The following is a 19,057-nucleotide window of genomic DNA, read 5'->3' as shown; positions in this document are numbered from 1 at the left end:
CAAAAATAGTTATGGCATATGAATAGATTTATTTGAGAAATAAGCAGAAACAATTAAAATTATATTTAAATACAAGTATTATACGTCAACCTTTCATCCAGAAAGACTGTAAAGTAACTTAAATGATCATTTAATAAGTGTACAACCCAGAGCTTCAACCATCAAGTCAGTGATTAATAGGATAGCTTCAACCACTTCTAAAATGGCAAAGGATGACTATTTAACAGCACAAAGCAAATTTAAACGTTCGGTCTTTAGAGAGACAGAGGTCTCCTCCACTGATACAAGTTACTGCTAGGAAGCCTGAAACCTCAAGAGGGTGGCATAGAGGCTGAAGGTAAATGGTTTTTAACCCTGAAACTGATATACAAGAGAAAATTTGTATTAACTGTACTCCAAATATTTGGCATGCTGTAGATTTGAACCAACAGAGAAGTTTTCACTGACTAAAATTTTTTTGGAAAAAGAATATAATCATTACCAGGGTCCTAAATGGTGGCAGTTCTGGAAATTATTTAATATGCAAATCACAACATAGCTTTTCTTTTGACATCTGTTTCAAAATGGATAAAAATACATAAAAAATTATATATACTTAAATTAATAAAATATTAATTATTAAGGAATTTGGGAGTGGGTTAAATTCTACTTACCATCACCACAGCTAAATTTTTGCATGAAGTGCTTTTCAGTTTCTTCTTCAGGGCAACCAGGAGACTTATTCCAATAGCGCTCAGCTTGAACTCGTTGCACAGAAACTCGCTGTGTTTTTGGATGAAGTAGCAGCAGAAGCAAAGGTTCAAGAACCCTTGCAATGTCATGTCTTTGTAGTACTTGGTTTAACCATGCTTGTCCCACTGACCAGGTAGAACCATCTAAACTATTAAGACTGTCCAGCATGATGAACAAAGACCTGGGGGGGGAAAACCAGGAATAAATCTAATATATTGCTACAAACAGAGGTGAAAGTAAGGCAGTGCACCTTGGTGTGATGCTCTGGCAAGAAGCTATCTGCCTGGGGAGTTTGTCAGAAGGAAGAGGTGGGGCACATTTCCAGCTGGGGCTCTCCTGCAGGCTGCCACACTAAACAGCAGGCAGGTGAAAGGGGCTGGCTGGGGGCTTTCCCCACACCAGTCGGAGCAGCCACAGCCCTGAGCTCCTTCCCCAGGGTGTCCTTTAGGGAGGGCACAGGAGGTTGCAGTCGCACATACTGGAACACGGCTGCTCTTCTTTCCCTTCCCATGACTAGCAGGGAGTGAGGGGACAGTGCACAATCAGGGAGCAAGGGAACAAGAGCAAGAGTCCTGGTACGTGCAGCTGCAGGCCTCCCCCTCCCCCGGCAGTTGCTTACAGGTACTGTCCTATCACACACCCCAGTCTCCCTGCCCTGAGCTCCCCTCCCCAGGGGACTGCAACATGTAAGAATTACATAAAATGTTAATTCTATTAAGGGCAGGGGAGAGAGAGGGATAGCTCAGGGGTTTGAGCATTGGCCTGCTAAACCCAGGGTTGTGAGTTAAATCCTTGAGGAGGCCATTTAGGGATTTGGGGCAAAAATTTGTCAAGGGTGGTACTTGGTCCTGCTGTGAAGGCAGGGGACTGGACTCAATGACCTTTCAATTGATATAGGTAATCTCCATTTATTATATTAAGAAATTTAAGTTACTTTCACCCCTGGCTACAACACAATATAACCTATTTTAATCTAATCTCCATTAAACTTCAATATTTGTTGACTGTCAATGAGCTTTTTTTATCTCCATATGCAAGTGGACTTCCTCTCTTTCACTCAAGATAATTAGCAAGCAACACCCATCTTTAATATACAAACCTCTCAGGTATGCATGAGGAATGCTGAGATGTGTAAATCAAACTCTTCAGATTTTCAGAAAATATATTGCTTAAGAACATAAGAATGGCCATACTGGGTCAGACCAATGGTCCATCCAGCCCAGTATTCTGTCTTCCCAGTGGCCAATGACAGGTGCCCCAGAGGGAGTGAACTGAACAGGTAATGATCAAGCGATCTCTCTCCTGACATCCATCTCCACCCTCTGACAAACAGAGGCTAAGGGCACCATTCCTTATCCATCCTGGCTAAAGTTTGCACTGATGTGATTGCAAAGTTTACATTGATGTGATTGCAATGACTCTTTATAACCTATGTACTGAGCAATACTAATATATCAATTTTATTTAGATGAGTATCCCAGCGCATATTTCCTAAAGTTTGTTTCACATTTCTTTGAAATCAATGAGAAGCTCTCTTAAATTTTGCATCCCAAAGCCAAATTTACATATCTTAGCACAACAGAAAAGGATACAGAAAAAGCTAAAAGTAAAGACAGATCAAAATAATAGACAAATTCTCATTTACTGTGATTGTACAGCATCTAGCACAATAAAGCCCTGATTTGGTTGTCTTATAGGTACTACTGCAATGTAAATAACAGCAAATCTGTACATGAAGTTACAGAGGAAATAAAAGTGTTAATCATAATCTACAAGTGTTATCATCAAGGACTAAGAACAGAAATATAGTTTACTTGACAATAACACTCTTCCTAGTTTCATCGTTTTCTCTTTCATATCTTACATCTTGAGAGCCCGCTCAGGGAAAAAATTGCCCTCACCTCTTAGTTAATATACCTAGTAGTCCCTAATTAACTTTAACATTTTATGTAATTTTGTGGTACATATTCATCAGCTTTTCTACTGTGTGAACAGAATGTATCATGTTCTCTTCAGCAATAAGTAACAGAGGTAGCTCCAAAATAAATGCAAGATGAGATCCAAAACTTCACTATACTGTCCCACTATTGTTGTAAAGGATACAATATTCAATTTAATTTTCTTTCATCACATTCACACAAAGAAACGGTGTGTTATGTGCACAATCCCAGCCAAGAAAGTTGAGGATTGTGATGAGTGTCTGGTGAGAAAATTTTTGAACAGTCTTCACACTGCATTAATAAAAAATGTCCCATCAATTAAAAAGGGGCATAAACACAGATGATGAAAAATTATTTTTAAATTAAAGTGAATACTTTAAGATTATTTTTTCAAACTCTATTATAACCTCATCCGTTTCAGTGTAAAACTTTTTATTTCTAATTTAATATTTTTTGTTTTCAGCCATTTCTAAACTAAATGCTGCAACTTTTTATTTTGAAACCAGATTTTGTTTCAAAATGAAGTTACGTTTAACAAAAAAGAATTAAAAACCCTGAAAACAACTTAGAACAAAATACACCCAAAATACACTTAGTTTAGAGTCCAATGAAATATTTTGTTTGAATCCTAGGAACATTTTTCTGGGCTTTTGTTTATTTTTGGTGAGAAAAAAAATCAATTTCAGTTTGAATAGAGCCAATTTTCTTCTGGATTTTTCAGTCAGTTTCTCAAACAAACAAACAAACAAAAAAAACAATTATTTGCTCAGCTTTGTCCATAATACTATCCATGAAGTTTGCAAATGATGCTGTCAGCAATCATTCTATCTAAATGCTAAAATCAGTGGCCTTACTCCACACTGTAAAATTCATGAGTTTCCAGATTACACCTCTGAGTTACTTTGCACAGTTAATGTAATGGAACAGGGAGGTTTGCTGAACCATGAACATGATAACCAACCTGTCAAAGGAACGACCAAAGGAAGACTTGTTAATAGGAAGGTCCCTTGTGAGATGCCAAAGCACTGCAAACTTTGCATGAGCTTCCATCCTTATTTTCTATTGAACAAAGCATAGATTAGATCACATTGATTATCGTTCTAGCAAATCAGCAAAAAGAAACCTAGACAAGAATGTAAATGATTATATTAAATTAACATTACAAACCTCTTAAAAGAATCACTATTTCCAGTTCACTATATAGTTATTTGAATGCTTTAAAAGATTACTGTACCACGTTTCTAGACCCATAATCGTACTTGTCTTGAAAGATGATTATTTTCCCCCTTTTTGAGCTTGATTTTCCAATTCCCCAAGTGTAGGATGAAAAGGAACTCAAGATACCAATGCACATTTTTATTGATTTTAGAAAATAAGGTGTAAATTTGACAGGTTCCCAATGATTCAGAATATTTCAATCCCAGTAAAATATAAGTACATAATTAAGCACAGCCTATTAATAACTGATCAGCAGATGAACACTATGAAGAAATGGAAACATGATTTTAGGTCAGATTCTCCATTTTCTTGGTTTTGTAAAAGATGGTTTTTTATTACCCATCCGTAGAGGCAAGAACAGATTATCATTGAAAAAAACTATGTACAATTTAAAAAAATAACAAAGACAAACACATTTCTTAGCAGTGACAGCAAAGATGACAGAAATGAGAGATTAGGAGAAAAGATACAGAGCTCAGCTTGTGAAAAAGATAGAAATCATTGTCACAGAAGTGGTACTTTAAAATCATGGTACTTTAAAATCATGGCATTAACGTAATGGACAGCAAAGGATTAGGATGAGAGGGAAAGCTAAAGTGTGTTATCAGATGGCTTAGTTAATTGATTAGATGCCAGCAGACAATGTTCAAGAATAGGTAGCATAGTCCCTGGGTTTTGTAGGACCCATACAAATTGTTCACAGTAGATGATTTCTAGTGACTGCTCTTTATATCAATTCTTAATATGGTGTCAAAATAGAAGTTTTAATTGCTTTAATTCTTTGTTGTGGCTGATCAGGGACACTTAATGACATCCATAAGGACTCACATCCCATTCTACTATAGAACAAACATATGTGAAGGGGATGCCTATAAAAATGAAGCGGATTCAGGGCCTAATGTACAAACTGTGAAATGGCTATAGAACTTGACAAATAAATCTTGGCAAGCAGAATAGCTTCACTAAATAAAGAAATAGGTAAGGACTGCTTTCCAGTATGTGAGCACTTACAGCTGGCAGATGAAGAAACACAAGATGTAAATAAAATCTTTAGATGCTTTAGAAAAATACATACAGGCAGTCCCCGGGTTACGTACAAGATAGGGACTGTAGGTTTGTTCTTAAGTTGAATCTGTATGTAAGTCGGAACTGGCGTCCAGATTCAGCCGCTGCTGAAACTGACCGCCAGTTCTGACTTACATACAGATTCAACTTAAGAACCCCAAGTTTCCCCAAGTCAGCTGCTGCTGAAACTGATCAGCGCTGATTCCAGGAAGCCTGGGGCAGAGCAACTCTGCCTTGGGCTTCCTGTAGTCAGCGCTGGTCAGTTTCAGCAGCGGCTGACTTGGGGACGCCTGGGGCAGAGCAGCTGGGGTGCTGCTGGGTTGCTCCAGTAGCACCGCTCCTCGGCGCTACTGGCCCAACCCAGCAGCACCCCAGCTGCTCTGCCCCAGGCATCCTGATTCAGCCACTGCTGAAACTGACCAGCAGCGGCTGAATCAGGACCTGGGGCAGAGCAGCTGGGATGCTGCCGGGTTGGTCCAGTAGTGCCCAGAGCGGGTGCTGCAGGACCAATCCGCAGCGCCCCAGCTGCTCTGCTCCAGGGTCCAAAACAAAAGCCTGGTCTGCTGGGGGGGGGGTTAGCAGACCACAGGCACCGGGACTCAAGCGGCAGCAGCGGCGGGTTCCCGCGCTTCTGAGGCTTTGCCGGTCTCCAGCAGACCAGGGGCACCGGAGCAGCTTACGAACGGGGCTTTCTCGCCCCGGAGCTCGCAGGTAGCAATCCGCTACCTTGACCTCCAGGGCGAGAAAGCCCCGTTCGTAAGTGCGGATCCGACGTAAGTCGGATCTGCGTAAGTCGGGAACTGCCTGTATGCCTAATTTTTTAAATATATGAGAAGTATATTTTCCATACATGTGATCAAAATGAAACTCGAAGCAACCAAGCCTAACAGTTAACATTATGATGCAACTCTGCCACACTTACAGACAAATCATATATGTTGTAGGCATGAAAAACATTCAAGTCAGAACACATATGTTGCAACAACAAAGACTGGAACTTAATGCTGCTACCTATTGCAGCAGTGAATAAAATCAGAAACATTTACAAAAATTAAAAACTTTAGAAACGGTGTAAGATATACCATTACACAAAGAAAGGCAAGAAATACATATATTTTTCAATCACCTGGGTGGTAGGAATATTTCACTGGAAGGGTGGTGAACCACTGGAATAGATTATCTAGGGAGGTGGTGAAATCTCCATCCTTAGAGATTTTTGAAGCCAGGCTTGACAAAGCCCTGGCAAAGAAATTTACTTAGAGTTGGTTTGCTTAGACCAGTGAGTCTCTTCCAACCCTAATTTTCTATGATTCTATGATATCTGTCATTACATGCTGTGAAGTTAACTTTGCCTTGCACGGAATTCCAGAGACTTATTAAAGATAATGGACCTCAGTTTGTAAGGTGTGACAGGATATTCTATAGGCTTCATGAAAATATACTTCTGATATCTCAGATATGCTTGATGCAAGATGGCACATATAACATATTGGAAAGGTTTTAATTTACTGACTATGGTTATCCCATTTGTATGCCTGTATCATATCTGTAGATGAAGTTAGCAGGATAAACCTGGGTATCTTTAATTTCATATTTGCTCTTTTGGGCAGCACCCACTGCTGATACTCCAGGTACAACAATGAAATAGGCCAAAGAGCTGATGGACCATAGATAATAGACCAGGGATAATAGAAAATAATGTCTTTCCCTTATGCAAATCCTATTTAAGAGTGGGGGGATGAGGTAATCCTAGCAATCCCCAGATACCGCACTCAAGATAACTGGGGGAACTAAGTCATCTAAAGCTAAACTGGGGAAAAAACTGGACCCACGATGGAAGGGCGTATGGCCTGTGAAGATTATTAGTACCACATTTAGAGTAAGATCTTATATGTAACGAGTTTCTTTAGTGTATTAAGCTTAGCTTGCATATTTTATTTTGCTTAGTAACTTACTTTGATCTGTTATCCCATGCAACTACTTACAGCCTATCTTTTAAAATTTAATAAAATCACTTTTGTTTAGTAATAAACCCCATAATTTTTACCTGGGGAAACAAAGAGCCTATGCCAATCTCTTTACACTGAGAATAGGGAAATTTCATGAGCTTAAATTGTATAGTTCTCTATACAGCACAAGACAGATTTATCTAGGGTTCAGCTCCCAGAAGGGCTGTATATTTGAGTGCTAGCAAAAGGTCTCACACTGTACTGCTTTCAATTTGTGTCTGCAGCCTTGGGAGTATGGCTCCATCCTTGTATATTGGTTGAAGCAGGCTAGAGACCTACACTCAACAGGTGTGTCTAGACTACAGGGTTTGGTCGACAAAAGTTGGCTTTTGTCGATAAAACTATACCTGCATCTACACTACCGCCACATTCTGTCGACAGAACGCGGCAGTTTTGTCGACAGCGGTAAACCTCATTTTATGAAGAATAACGCCTTTTTTCGAAAGTACTCTTTCGAAAAAAGGCACGATTGCATGCAAACTGTGCTTTTTCGAAAGAGAGTGTCTAGACTCTCTTTCAAAAAAAGTGGCTTGCTTTGTTGACAATACTGATCATAGTCTAGATGCTCTTTTTCGACAGAGGCTTTGTCAACAGTATCTGTTGACAAAAGGCACGCTGTCTAGATGTAGCCAACAAGACAGAGTTACAGGGGAAGCGGGCTCAGTGGTGCTTCAGCACATCCGGTGACAGTGCAAGGGAGTCCTGACCTGTCACATCAGGAATTTGCAAATCATGCAGCAGAATTTGAACATATCACACCCTAAAAGCAAAGCAAAAATAGCGGCCAAGATTACCAAGAAACTGCTAAACATGGTGTATTGTTATAGTAAAGACCTATGGGCAGCAATAATGGATTGAAGAAACAAATCAACAGAAAGCCAGGGCACCAGACCAGCACACAATCTCACCTCACACCACACACACTGATTACTGCCTGCAGCAAATAAATGTTTGAAGCCAAAAACAGCAGAAAAGATCATAGAAAAATTTAAGTGGCAACAGCAAGCCAAATATTACTATGACAATGGTAGAAAGAGCTCCCTGAACTTCTAGGAGGACAGCCAGTAAGAAGTGCAAACAGCATCTAATGACAGAGACAAAAGATGGAAGGGAGGAATTAAGAGTAGCACCAAGTTTTGAAAGGATTAGATTTTTTAGCACTACATTTCAATTTCTCTGTTCACACACAAACAGAAAAAACATATTTCCACTGATAATCAAAATCTGCAGATCGGCAAAAGAAGAAAAACATTTTTGGAGAACTTAAGAGTTTGATTTAGGGGTACTGTATTTCCTTTGTACATTTTGATGTGATGTTAACAAATTGTGTTTTAACAATTATACAGTCTGACTACTTGTTGAACCTCAATGTTTACTTTTTTAAAATATTGTCTGACTGCCCCATAATTTTCCACACCTCTAAAAGTTTAAGCAGACAAAAATTGAAAAATTATTTATTTTTAAAGCCCTGCAAATCTGCAGATATCTGCTTTATATGTGCAGGTATCCACCTCCACAGATATGGATTTGAATATCGGCAGCTCATTTTTGCCAATATGGATACAAATTTTGTATCCACATAGGGCTTTATTTATTTTAAAACCTCTATATTTTCCATAGAAATTTTACAAAATCTAATTGTAAAAGCCTAGTTGTAACCAGTAGAATGCAGACATCTTTGCTACCCCAACTGTTATTTCCTACGAGCAACTCTTGCTCTCAAGAGTTGACCCAGGTGAGTTCTAAACAACAGTGCAGTTTCAGAGCAAACTGGCAATGATTTTGAGGGTAGTTCACCTATTAGAAATGGCCAAGAATTGGAAAACATAATGCCACAAAATATAATGGCACAGAAATCTCTTAAGGGCAAATAGCAGGAGAAGGGAGGGACTCTGGGTAGAACAAAGTGAAAGGGATGAAAAGTTGCTTAATCACGTAAACAACTATAATAGATAACTGTGATTGCTCACTTTCTATTCTAGGAAGAGAGATGTTACACCAGGGGCTCTCAAACTATAGGTCAGGACAACTACATTTTAATTTGAATGGGGTCATCAAGGCTAGTGTTAGATTTGCTGGGGCTTAGGACTGAGGCTGAAGCCAAAGCCTGAGCCCTATCACCTGGAGTTGAAGCTGAAGCAGCTACCAGAGCTGTAGGCTTGTTCACTCTAGCGCTTTACAGCACTGTAACTTGCTGTGTTTGCTGTAAAGTGCCAGTGTAGACTTAGCCCTAGGTTCAATTCTACGCTTTACCATAGATTTCTGTATGATTTTGGTTTAGTCATGAAATCTCCCTGTACCTTAGCTCTCCATCTGAAATATAGGGACAATAACACTTCCTCTGCCTTACAGACAGATTGTGAGGATAAATTAATAAGTGGTTATGAAGCACTCAGCCACTACCATATTGAGATTATAAATTAATTAGATAAAGGGACAGATAGGAAAGGGGACATGAAGATTTGTAAGCATTTACAATTTTATGAACATATTAGAATACTTTATAGATCAGTGTGTATATGTGTGTGCACACATACATGAAATACCTCAAACTGACCTATGAGCCATTAAGTCCTTTATTCACACATGCCACTCTATTGCTACGTTTCCTGATAATTTCTTTAACTCACCTTTTAATAATTATACAAACAGGTGGGAAGATTTACCTTGTCTCTGTGGGTCAGTTGCTGACTTATAACATCCTCACAAATGCTAGAAGATGGAACCAGGTTGTGTAACTGGTAAAAGAGCTCCACACTCTTCTGATGATGTTGAGGAGTTCCATCACCCAACTGGTCCCACAGAGTTAAAGCCACATGCTTTGTAAATGAAAATATGCTTTAAGTCAATGAATATCTTACATTTTTCTGAAGAATTACTAGTTTTATAAAATGAAAGGGACATATGCAGTGTCAGAGAAAAACATGAACAACCTGGACAAATTACGTGATTATATATATAGCTTATATCTATACAAAAAACCAAACAAAACCAAACAAACTCTGCAATACCCTAATGTATAATGTTCCATAACATTTAACTCTGAGGATGCAGTACTTAATAGTTAACTTTCATAAACTACAATATTTCAATACTATGCTAAGTAACTTCCTACTACAGAAGTGACGAGGAGTCCTGTGGCACCTTATAGACTAACTGAAGTGTAGGAGCATAAGCTTTCGTGGGCAAAGACCCACTTCGTCAGATGCATGTAGTGGAAATATCCAGAGGCAGGTAAAAATATGCAGGCCAGGATCAGGCTGGAGATGACGAGGTGGATCCAATCAAGGAGGATGAGGCCCACTTCTAGCAGCTGATCTGGAGGTGTGAATTCCAAGAGAAGAGGGAATTCACACCTCCAGATCAGCTGCTAGAAGTGGGCCTCATCCTCCTTGATTGGATCCACCTCGTCATCTCCAGCCTAATCCTGGCCTGCATATTTTTACCTGCCTCTGGATATTTCCACTACATGCATCTGACGAAGTGGGTCTTTGCCCACGAAAGCTTATGCTCCTACACTTCAGTTAGTCTATAAGGTGCCACAGGACTCCTCGTCACTTTTGCAGATTCAGACTAACACGGCTACCCCTCTGATACTTGATACCTACTACAGAATATTCTTTTTCTGAGGATTTTTTATGACATCCTATATCACAAGGGTGGAGCTAGCATAAATTATCTAATATAGCACTTATGTAAAATTATTTGTGATAAATAATTTAAAAACAGATCACATTCTATAACTTATTAGTATTATTATTATCTTAGTTAAACCACTATCTACCTGGAACATTTTCCCTCAGGTTCATGTCTTGACTACCTGTCACATCATCTTCTCAAGTCTGGTAACTCACTTCTTTTACTTTCCAAAAGACCAATTCAAATCAGCTGTTGATACCTACACCTTGTGGAACACTTGTAGTAGCAGTAGCAGTAGCTGAATATTTTAACTTAAACTATGCAACAGAAAATTGCAAATGTCATATGACCCAGTAAGAAAACTTTATTCCATAACATAAGAAAGTATAAGAAACATAAGGCTGTTAAATATGGACTTGGAAAAAAAGTGAGTTTTCTGGATGCTGTAAACAGAGTCTAGAGAAACTAACTCAGATGAAATAATGCATGGGCTGTAAGATGTTTACTGTACCTTGAAAAAATCTGTCTTTTCAACCATATATCTCAGGTTCCCTTGAGTAAGAGGAGGCCTGATAACTACAGCAACTCTTCCTTGGTTTGGACTCAGGGGCTGTGCAGTTTCCATACTGTTAACGTTTTCTCCAGTGACAACAGCAACAGACTGAGTCAATCCAACCAAGTCCATTACCAGAGAAATAGCAACACCTTGAACACTAAAATCACTTGCTTGTCTACAAGCATTCATAAGTGTCTGAAGCCACAATGGAGGCTGTACTTGTTCACAGTCTGAAACGAAAATCAAAGGAAATATTTTCCATTATAAGTGAAATTGTCTTACAATTAGTTTTTCTTCCATTCTGTATACCTACCATACCTCATAACTCTCCTGCATTCTTTTAATTTCTATATTTGTAACCCTATCTTACAATATTTATATGAGAAAATGATTTGTACTGTCAGTAATTCTCTCTTTTAAATAAAGTTGGTAGATAAAAATAATTCAAATGCCACAATTCCATACTTTCTTCTTAAATTATGTAAACTTTATAAAATACATACTAAAATGTGATATTACTATATTAATGTATATAGTACCAAAAGATGTATGTAGCATTTTAGATCTAACCAAAGTATCAAACAAATATAATCCCAAAAACTAACAGCAGAAGACAACTCACTGAACAAGATTATTTTCTTGTGTTAACAATAAATAAATGCAATAAATTCTTATGGACTATAATTTTTCCTCTATTCCATGTGAGATGAACACAAATTGTCCTGCTTTCAACATGACACTGCATTAGATCACTATATTTTACAAAAGTGTAAAAGTCCTAGTACTGCTACGTCAGTTTCAGTATCTTTCTTACGAGGGATGTGAATGGTTAACCACTTACATCTTATCGGCTGATACTTACAGATTATGGTTAAGCAGTGGCTGGAGCAGTTCCTAGCCTGCCATGGGTAGAGGGCTGCTCCAGCCCTGTGGAACCTGTGGCAGGCCTGGCCCAGCGAACTGCGGGCAGAAGCATTCCAGTCTGGCCCCCGTCCACTCTTATCCAATCAGTTAACCAGCTAAATATAATGTTTAACTGATTAACTGATTAACCAGGATATTACATCCCTAATTATGACCTTTGATATCAAAACCTAATAAAGAAGGGAAGAAGAGAAAACCTATTATTTGCAATCTGAGTTCAATGTATTTCACAAATTTTAGTTGAATGTATCTTCCACCTTTAGAGAGGGCTATATTATGCTACAGTACACATTGCTTTTATTTGTTCTCCTGACATAATTTCTTCAGGAAATTATCATAAAAGAAACAATGAAAAATATAATTTTAAATTTTGTTACAGAGATAACTCCATGGTTTATTTTGTCAATTTCCAATAAATTTCCACAAAAATTACTGAGATACAATGCAACGTTCATAATGTGAATTGGACTCAAGTAAAAAAAACTCATCAGAAACTGAGCATTAGTTAGATTTTACACAAATCTTAATTTACCTACTCACATTCTCCCTTCATTCTCATGAAGTGATCATGAACTAATGCAGTTTAAAAAGAATGGATAAACAAAAACACGTCTGCAAATAAGTTTATAATTAGGATCCTTGACCTCAAAAGTGAAAACTTAAAAAAAATTCGGAGAATTAGTGAAGAAGTAGACTGGCCTGAAGATCTCTAGGATTTGAATGTGGAGGAGAAGTCAACATTGTTACTTTAAGTCAACATTGCAGAAGCTACCAGAAGCCTGTATCTAGCAAGGAAACAAACTCATAGAGAAGGATTGTGACCAAACTAAGCATCTCAAGTAGGTTAAGAGAAAGCAAAAAGCCTACAAGGAATGAAAGACAGGATGGATCAGAAATGAGAATACGGAAACAGAAATTACCATATCTGAGGAAGAGTCAAATCTGAACTGCTTAATGGGACCAAACTGGGGAGAGAGAGAGAGAGGAGAGGAAGAAGGAGACAGACAGATAATCTTGGATAATCTCCATCCAAGATTATTAAAAGAATTGGCACAGGGAATTGCAAGCTCAATAAGAAGGATATACTTGGGGGTTGCTAATATAGTACCCACTTTTGGGTGGGTGTACTGGGAAATCACAGGATGACTAGTTTCCGAGAGACAGCCATGTTAGTCTGAGCGACGAGGAGTCCTGTGGCACCTTATAGACTAACTGAAGTGTAGGAGCATAAGCTTTCGTAGGCAAAGACCCACTTCGTCAGATGCATAAAGCTTATGCTCCTACACTTCAGTTAGTCTATAAGGTGCCACAGGACTCCTCGTCGCTTTTGCAGATTCAGACTAACACGGCTACCCCTCTGATACTTGACACCATGTTAGTCTGTTTCAGCAAAAACAATTAGTGCCGTGGCACCTTAAAGACTAAAAAATTGATTACGGCATAAACTTTCATGGGCTGTAGCTCACTTTGGATGACTGTAAGTCACCTATGTGATGCAGCCATGAAAAGGGCTAAGCAATCCTACGTTATATCAGGAAAGTATTTCCAGTAGTGATAGAAAAGTGTTAGTGCCCTTATACAAGACACTGGAGAGACCTCACTGGACTACTATGTGTTAGGCTATGTTTACAGTGAGAAGGTTTGGCAATAAAAGTGCTGTCAACATGAAAAACATTGCAAAAAGGGAAAAATGGTGAAACTGTTTTTTCTGCCTCCCATTGTTGACATTTCATGGCTACATTGCTAGCACTCCGTCGACAGATAGAGCAAAGCAATGTGGGTAAGCAACCCACAGTGCAGTATTGTGGGAAGGCAGAATTTATCTATGTGCTTACTGCAATTTCCTTGTAGCTCTGTGAGCTCTCCAAGCTGAGGAATGTCAAAGCAGCACAGCAGTATCTCCAGCTGCCCCCCACCCCTCACTAACTCCCCTTCCTCCCCGCCCCCCCGCAGCAGCAGTCTACCTGCAGCTGTGTTCTTAGCAGGGGAGAACAGGAGCATTCCAATGATTTGTTCTTTGTTTGTTCTCCAAACAGAACAGCTCACTTAACTGTTAGACACTGCCCAGAACTCTGAAAGGGAGGGGTACATTGCCTGCAGGGCAGCACAGATCACAAAACACTGAGCACAACCTTCAGGGCCAACGTTGTGGGACACTGGCAGAAGCCAATTCTCTCACCAAAACAAACAGAATCCACACTGCTCTCTGTAGACAATAAAGGGAGGGGAAAAGAGAAAAGTCTCTCATGGGGGCAGAAGCTTTTTGTCACCTGCCCCCTAGACTACTCCAACAGATGTTTGTATGATTTGTTCTTAAAAACCTCTAGTGATGGGGATTCTACAAGCTCCATTAGATGCCAGAGCTTAACTACCCTTGTAGTTAGAAAGCTTTTCCTAATATCTAATTACAAATTACCGCCTCTCTCTCATAAAATGCGCTCTCAGTTAACACCATGCAAAGCTATCACAAGTCAAAAACAAGAAGCTAAATTTAAACAATCTTAGGTTTCAAAGACAAATAAATAAAATCTCAGATATCAGAGCAAAAGCCTCACTTTAACTATAATGTAAATGTACACCTATTTTTTCAGTTCATTAATATTGTCGTTTGGCACGTACAACCTTAATGTTAAATACGGCTTTACAACAGCAAAATAATATTAGAAAACTCCTTGGTAACATGAATTTTACTGAACTTAAATTTATAACTTACAGTTATACATTTGATTTACAAAGGCAGAAATGTGATAACAGTGTAAACTGTAAAAAAATAAAGAGTTAAAGGCATGTTTGATGTAACCTGGTCACTAGTCCATAAATCTAATCAAGGTTCAAAAACATTCCTGGACATAAGAAAATCACTTCAGGTTGAACCTCTCTAGTGTGGTACTCTCTGGCCTGGCAACATCCATGGTCTGGCATGATTTTAGTTAGCCAGATGTCCATTTATCATGGGTTTGACCAAGTTTCCCACGGTCCCATAAAGTTTGTTTTTAGCCACCAGTCCTGGCTCTCAGTGTTCTTTGCAGTTATTTAGCTCTAATTTACCCCTAAATGTCTTCTAAAAGCCCTGTATATAGTGGAAGTGCTAGTAATGCTATTAGACAATATTGATCTCCCATGGACCAGAAAGGTTTAACTTGTAGTAATAAAGAACTCTGATAGAACCATGTATTTCATACTTGTACAGCAGAATCTAGAAACTGGATTTCACTCTAAGGTCCCTCGCTAGTAATATATGTTCATTAATCAGAACAGATCTGTATTAAATGTCAGATCAAAACATTAATTTTCTTATAACTACAATAAAAATATTTTAGTTTCTAAAACATAATCCAAGTAATAAAAGAAATACAAATCTCAACAAGGAACAAATAAAAATGGCAATTATAGCAAAATTCCTACTATTTTTCTAAAGAACAGTTTAGACCAAGAAGTGAATATACTAGAAAAAAAAGGAGAAGTAAGGAAATGTTACGTACCAAAATCAGATTTGTCAGGATGTAATTCTGATGTATGATTTCCTTCTGCAATGTAAACTGGAAAACTTGAACATTCAAGATATAGCTGACATCCAGCAATAAAGGCAGAAAGGTATTCTTTTGGCATTTTATTTGTTTTTTTCCCCTTAGTATCTCCTTGTGATTCTCTATCCCATTTTGTAGTTTGCCCTTGCTCTCTACTGAGGTCTACTTGCAGCTCTGTTGCCAAGGACTGAGACAAGGAATCACACTGAATTATATATAGGTTGATAAATCTAGTTAAAAATTGTTGGACATACTCCAAGCAGCACTGCATTGCAGTCTTTTGAATCATCTTCCCACTTCGAGTTGCTGACCCCTGTGTAATTATTGAAGGAGGCTGTACAATGGTTTCCTCAGATCCCACAGTTGATGCTGTCTCAGTCTCTGAGGATGTGCTACCTATAATAGGGATACCAGGTGCTCCGTGACCTTCGCTCAATGCTTTGTCAATGTCATCAGCTGTATCTGCCTGATACTGTACAAACTCAGTAAATCCACTTTCTGATGATCGACTACTTGGAGGATTTTCACCATCTTCAAATACATCATGAGGATTTTCAAGAGAAACTGATGGCACCTAGTTGAGATAAAAGTACAGATACCTACATTTTAAAACAGTAAAAATGAATGTCACTAATTAGTAATAAATCAGTAACTTCTTTCCTGTATTGAAAAGAATGGCAGTTTTGAGTTCTGTTTAGAGTGTCCAACCAAAATTGGCAACATTCCTGAAGGTTTTATCACATGACATAATATTTAATTAAAGATCAATCTTTAATTCCTGGAGGAGTGGCAACCCTAGTTCTGTTCTATTACAAAGTTTTAAATTATGGGTTATATACTTTTATTCCTGGCCACTTGCAGATTGTTGGCCACCTGTCAAAATCAAGTTTTTAAAAGTCCCAAAGAAGTGTACATGACAGACTATGTCAACTATAAGAGGATCCATCATTGTCTTATCAATTGAAATATATGCATTTTAAGTCATTTAATTATTTTGAAAAAAATCATGACATTTTACAAAGAGAGAAGACCAGGCACTAAAATTTACAATTATTTTAGCTATAGAAGATGGAAGAGGTAATATCTTTTATTAGACCAATTCTGGTGAAGAACAGAAGCTTTTAAGCTATACAGAGTTCTCCTTTAGGTCTGAGAAAGGTACTAAGATTGTCACAACTTTATATAAGATCAAACAGATGGTTTAGCATAAGTAGTTAGCTCAGATTGTAAGGAATCACTCAAGGGTTGAAAGATAATTTCTCACCTATTTTCTCTCTCAGGACTGACATGGCCATAACACTGCACAAAATCATTTTAGCTGACAGGCTGTATGAAATATTCAAAAGCTTAAAAGGGATAGATGAGTTAGTCTCTAACTGGAAAAAACTTAAAAAACAATGAATAGTCTAGCAACTCCTTAAAGACTAACAAAACATGTAGATGGTATCACAAGCTTCATCTGAAGAAATGGGTTCTATCCACAAAAGCTCATGATACCATCTACAATGTTTTGTTAGTCTTTAAGGTGCTGCTAGACTATTCCTTGTTTTTTAAGTTTTTCCTGAAATATATTTAAGTTTTAGGATTTTCTTACACAAAGGAGTTGGCAGCTTGTCTTCTGTTGACTGGAAAACTCTTCCATCATAGGAAGTAATATGAAAGGGTAGTAGAACGATGGAGTAGATGAACCAGTTGTAGGGCGTTATCAAGAGAAAGGCTTGAGAGAACTTGAAAGAGTGGGAAGAGGTAAAATTTCTCTACAACCAAGAGATAATTTTATAGATGCCACCACACAAATAATTATATTAAATAAATTTAACCTCAAATTGTGAGGGTGAATTGCTGGTACAAAGCTTCATGATTATTATTATTGTGATTGTTAATTTCTACTATTTAACAGGATGAAATGGTTTCATACAAAACAAAATACCACAAATTGTCAAGGTATCGTTCAGAAAAGACAAGAGAAAATAGCTGAATTTTGGAGCCAAAAATGAGGAATTAAAATAATTAATACCCCCCCTACACACACACACATTTTCCCAACTTCATATTTTTTTAAAATACCATTACTTATTAAAATGCAGGACTATGTAGCACTTTAAAGACTAACAAGATGGTTTATTAGATGATGAGCTTTCATGGGCCAGACCCACTTCCTCAGATCAAATAGTGGAAGAAAATAGTCACAACCATATATACCAAAGGATACAATTAAAAAAATGAACACATATGAAAAGGACAAATCACATTTCAGAACAGAAGGGGGATGCAGGAGGGAGGGGAGGAAGGAAGTTAAGTGTCTGTGAGTTAATGATATTAGAGGTGGGGAAAGTTAGATGTCTGTGAGCTAATGGTATTAGAGGTGATAATTGGGGAAGCTATCTTGGTAATGGGTAAGGTAGTTCAGTCCTTTGTTCAAATAGTTTATCCTATGTACATTGGACAAACGTCTCAGACACTTTGCCAAAGGATTAATGCCCACAAAACAGATATCAGACAAGATCACAAAGAAAAAACTATTTCTTGCCAGTTCAACCAGAAAGGACACTGTCTCAACGACTTAACCACCTGCATTCTGCTACAAAGACCTTTTACATCTGCACTTGAAAGGGAATCCTCTGAACTGTCATTCATGTTAAAATTCGACACTCTCCGGGGGGGATTGAACAAAGACCCCAACTACCTTACCCATTACCAAGATAGCTTCCCCAATTATCACCTCTAATACCATTAGAGCTCACAGACGTCCCACTCTCCCCACCTCTAATATCATTAACTCACAGACACTTACCTTCCTTCCTCCTCGCCCCCCCCCCCCCCCCCGCATCCCCTTTCTGTTCTGAAATGTGATTTGTCCTTTTCATATGTGTTCATTTTTTTAATTGTATCCTTTGGTATATATGGTTGTGACTATTTTCTTCCACTATTTGATCTGAGGAAGTGGGTCTGGCCCACGAAAGCTCATCATCTAATAAACCATCTTGTTAGTCTTTAAAGTGCTACATAGTCCTGCATTTTGCTTCAGCTACACCAGACTAACACGGCTACATTTCTATTACATTACTTATTAATGACTCATTTTAAGTTTCCTGCCACACAGTGAAATCATAATGGATAATACCCATACATAGAATCATAGATTACTAGAACTGGAAGGGACCTTGAGAGATCATCAAGTCCAGTCCTCTGCCCTCACAGCAGGACCAAGCACCGTCTAAGTCATCCCTGACAGATGTCTATCTAAAATGCTCGTAAATATCTCTAGTGAGGGAGATTCCACAACCTCCGTAGGAAATTTATTCAAGTGTTTAACGACCATGACATTTTTCCTAATGTCCAGCCTAAATATCCCTTGCTGCAGTTTAAGACCATAGCTTCTTGTCCTATCATCAGAAGCCAAGGAGCACAATTTTTCTGCCTCCTCCTTGTAACAGCCTTTTAGAT

The 19,057-nt window shown here is 38.3% G+C and overlaps 1 protein-coding gene across 4 annotated transcripts in view; it reads right to left on the bottom strand.

Moving 5' to 3' along the window:
- Nucleotides 1-19,057, bottom strand: part of DOP1A (DOP1 leucine zipper like protein A) — a 111,228-nt gene that overhangs the window by 34,950 nt on the left and 57,221 nt on the right. For all 4 annotated transcript variants that reach the window (XR_012902590.1, XM_014569949.3, XM_075923817.1 and 1 more), the window contains 5 exons: nt 15,566-16,184; nt 11,115-11,389; nt 9,631-9,783; nt 3,634-3,731; nt 654-913 (listed from right to left, as the gene is read on the bottom strand). Coding sequence is in view for 3 of the 4 variants with exons in the window: in XM_014569949.3 (XP_014425435.2) it covers nt 654-913; nt 3,634-3,731; nt 9,631-9,783; nt 11,115-11,389; nt 15,566-16,184 (1,405 nt within the window). In the remaining variant the exon portion in view is untranslated. The remainder of the gene's footprint in view (nt 1-653; nt 914-3,633; nt 3,732-9,630; nt 9,784-11,114; nt 11,390-15,565; nt 16,185-19,057) is intronic.

Source organism: Pelodiscus sinensis, chromosome 3 (genome assembly GCF_049634645.1).
Source record: "Pelodiscus sinensis isolate JC-2024 chromosome 3, ASM4963464v1, whole genome shotgun sequence".
NCBI lineage: Eukaryota > Metazoa > Chordata > Testudines > Trionychidae > Pelodiscus > Pelodiscus sinensis.
This window is presented reverse-complemented; position numbering and strand designations above follow the sequence as displayed.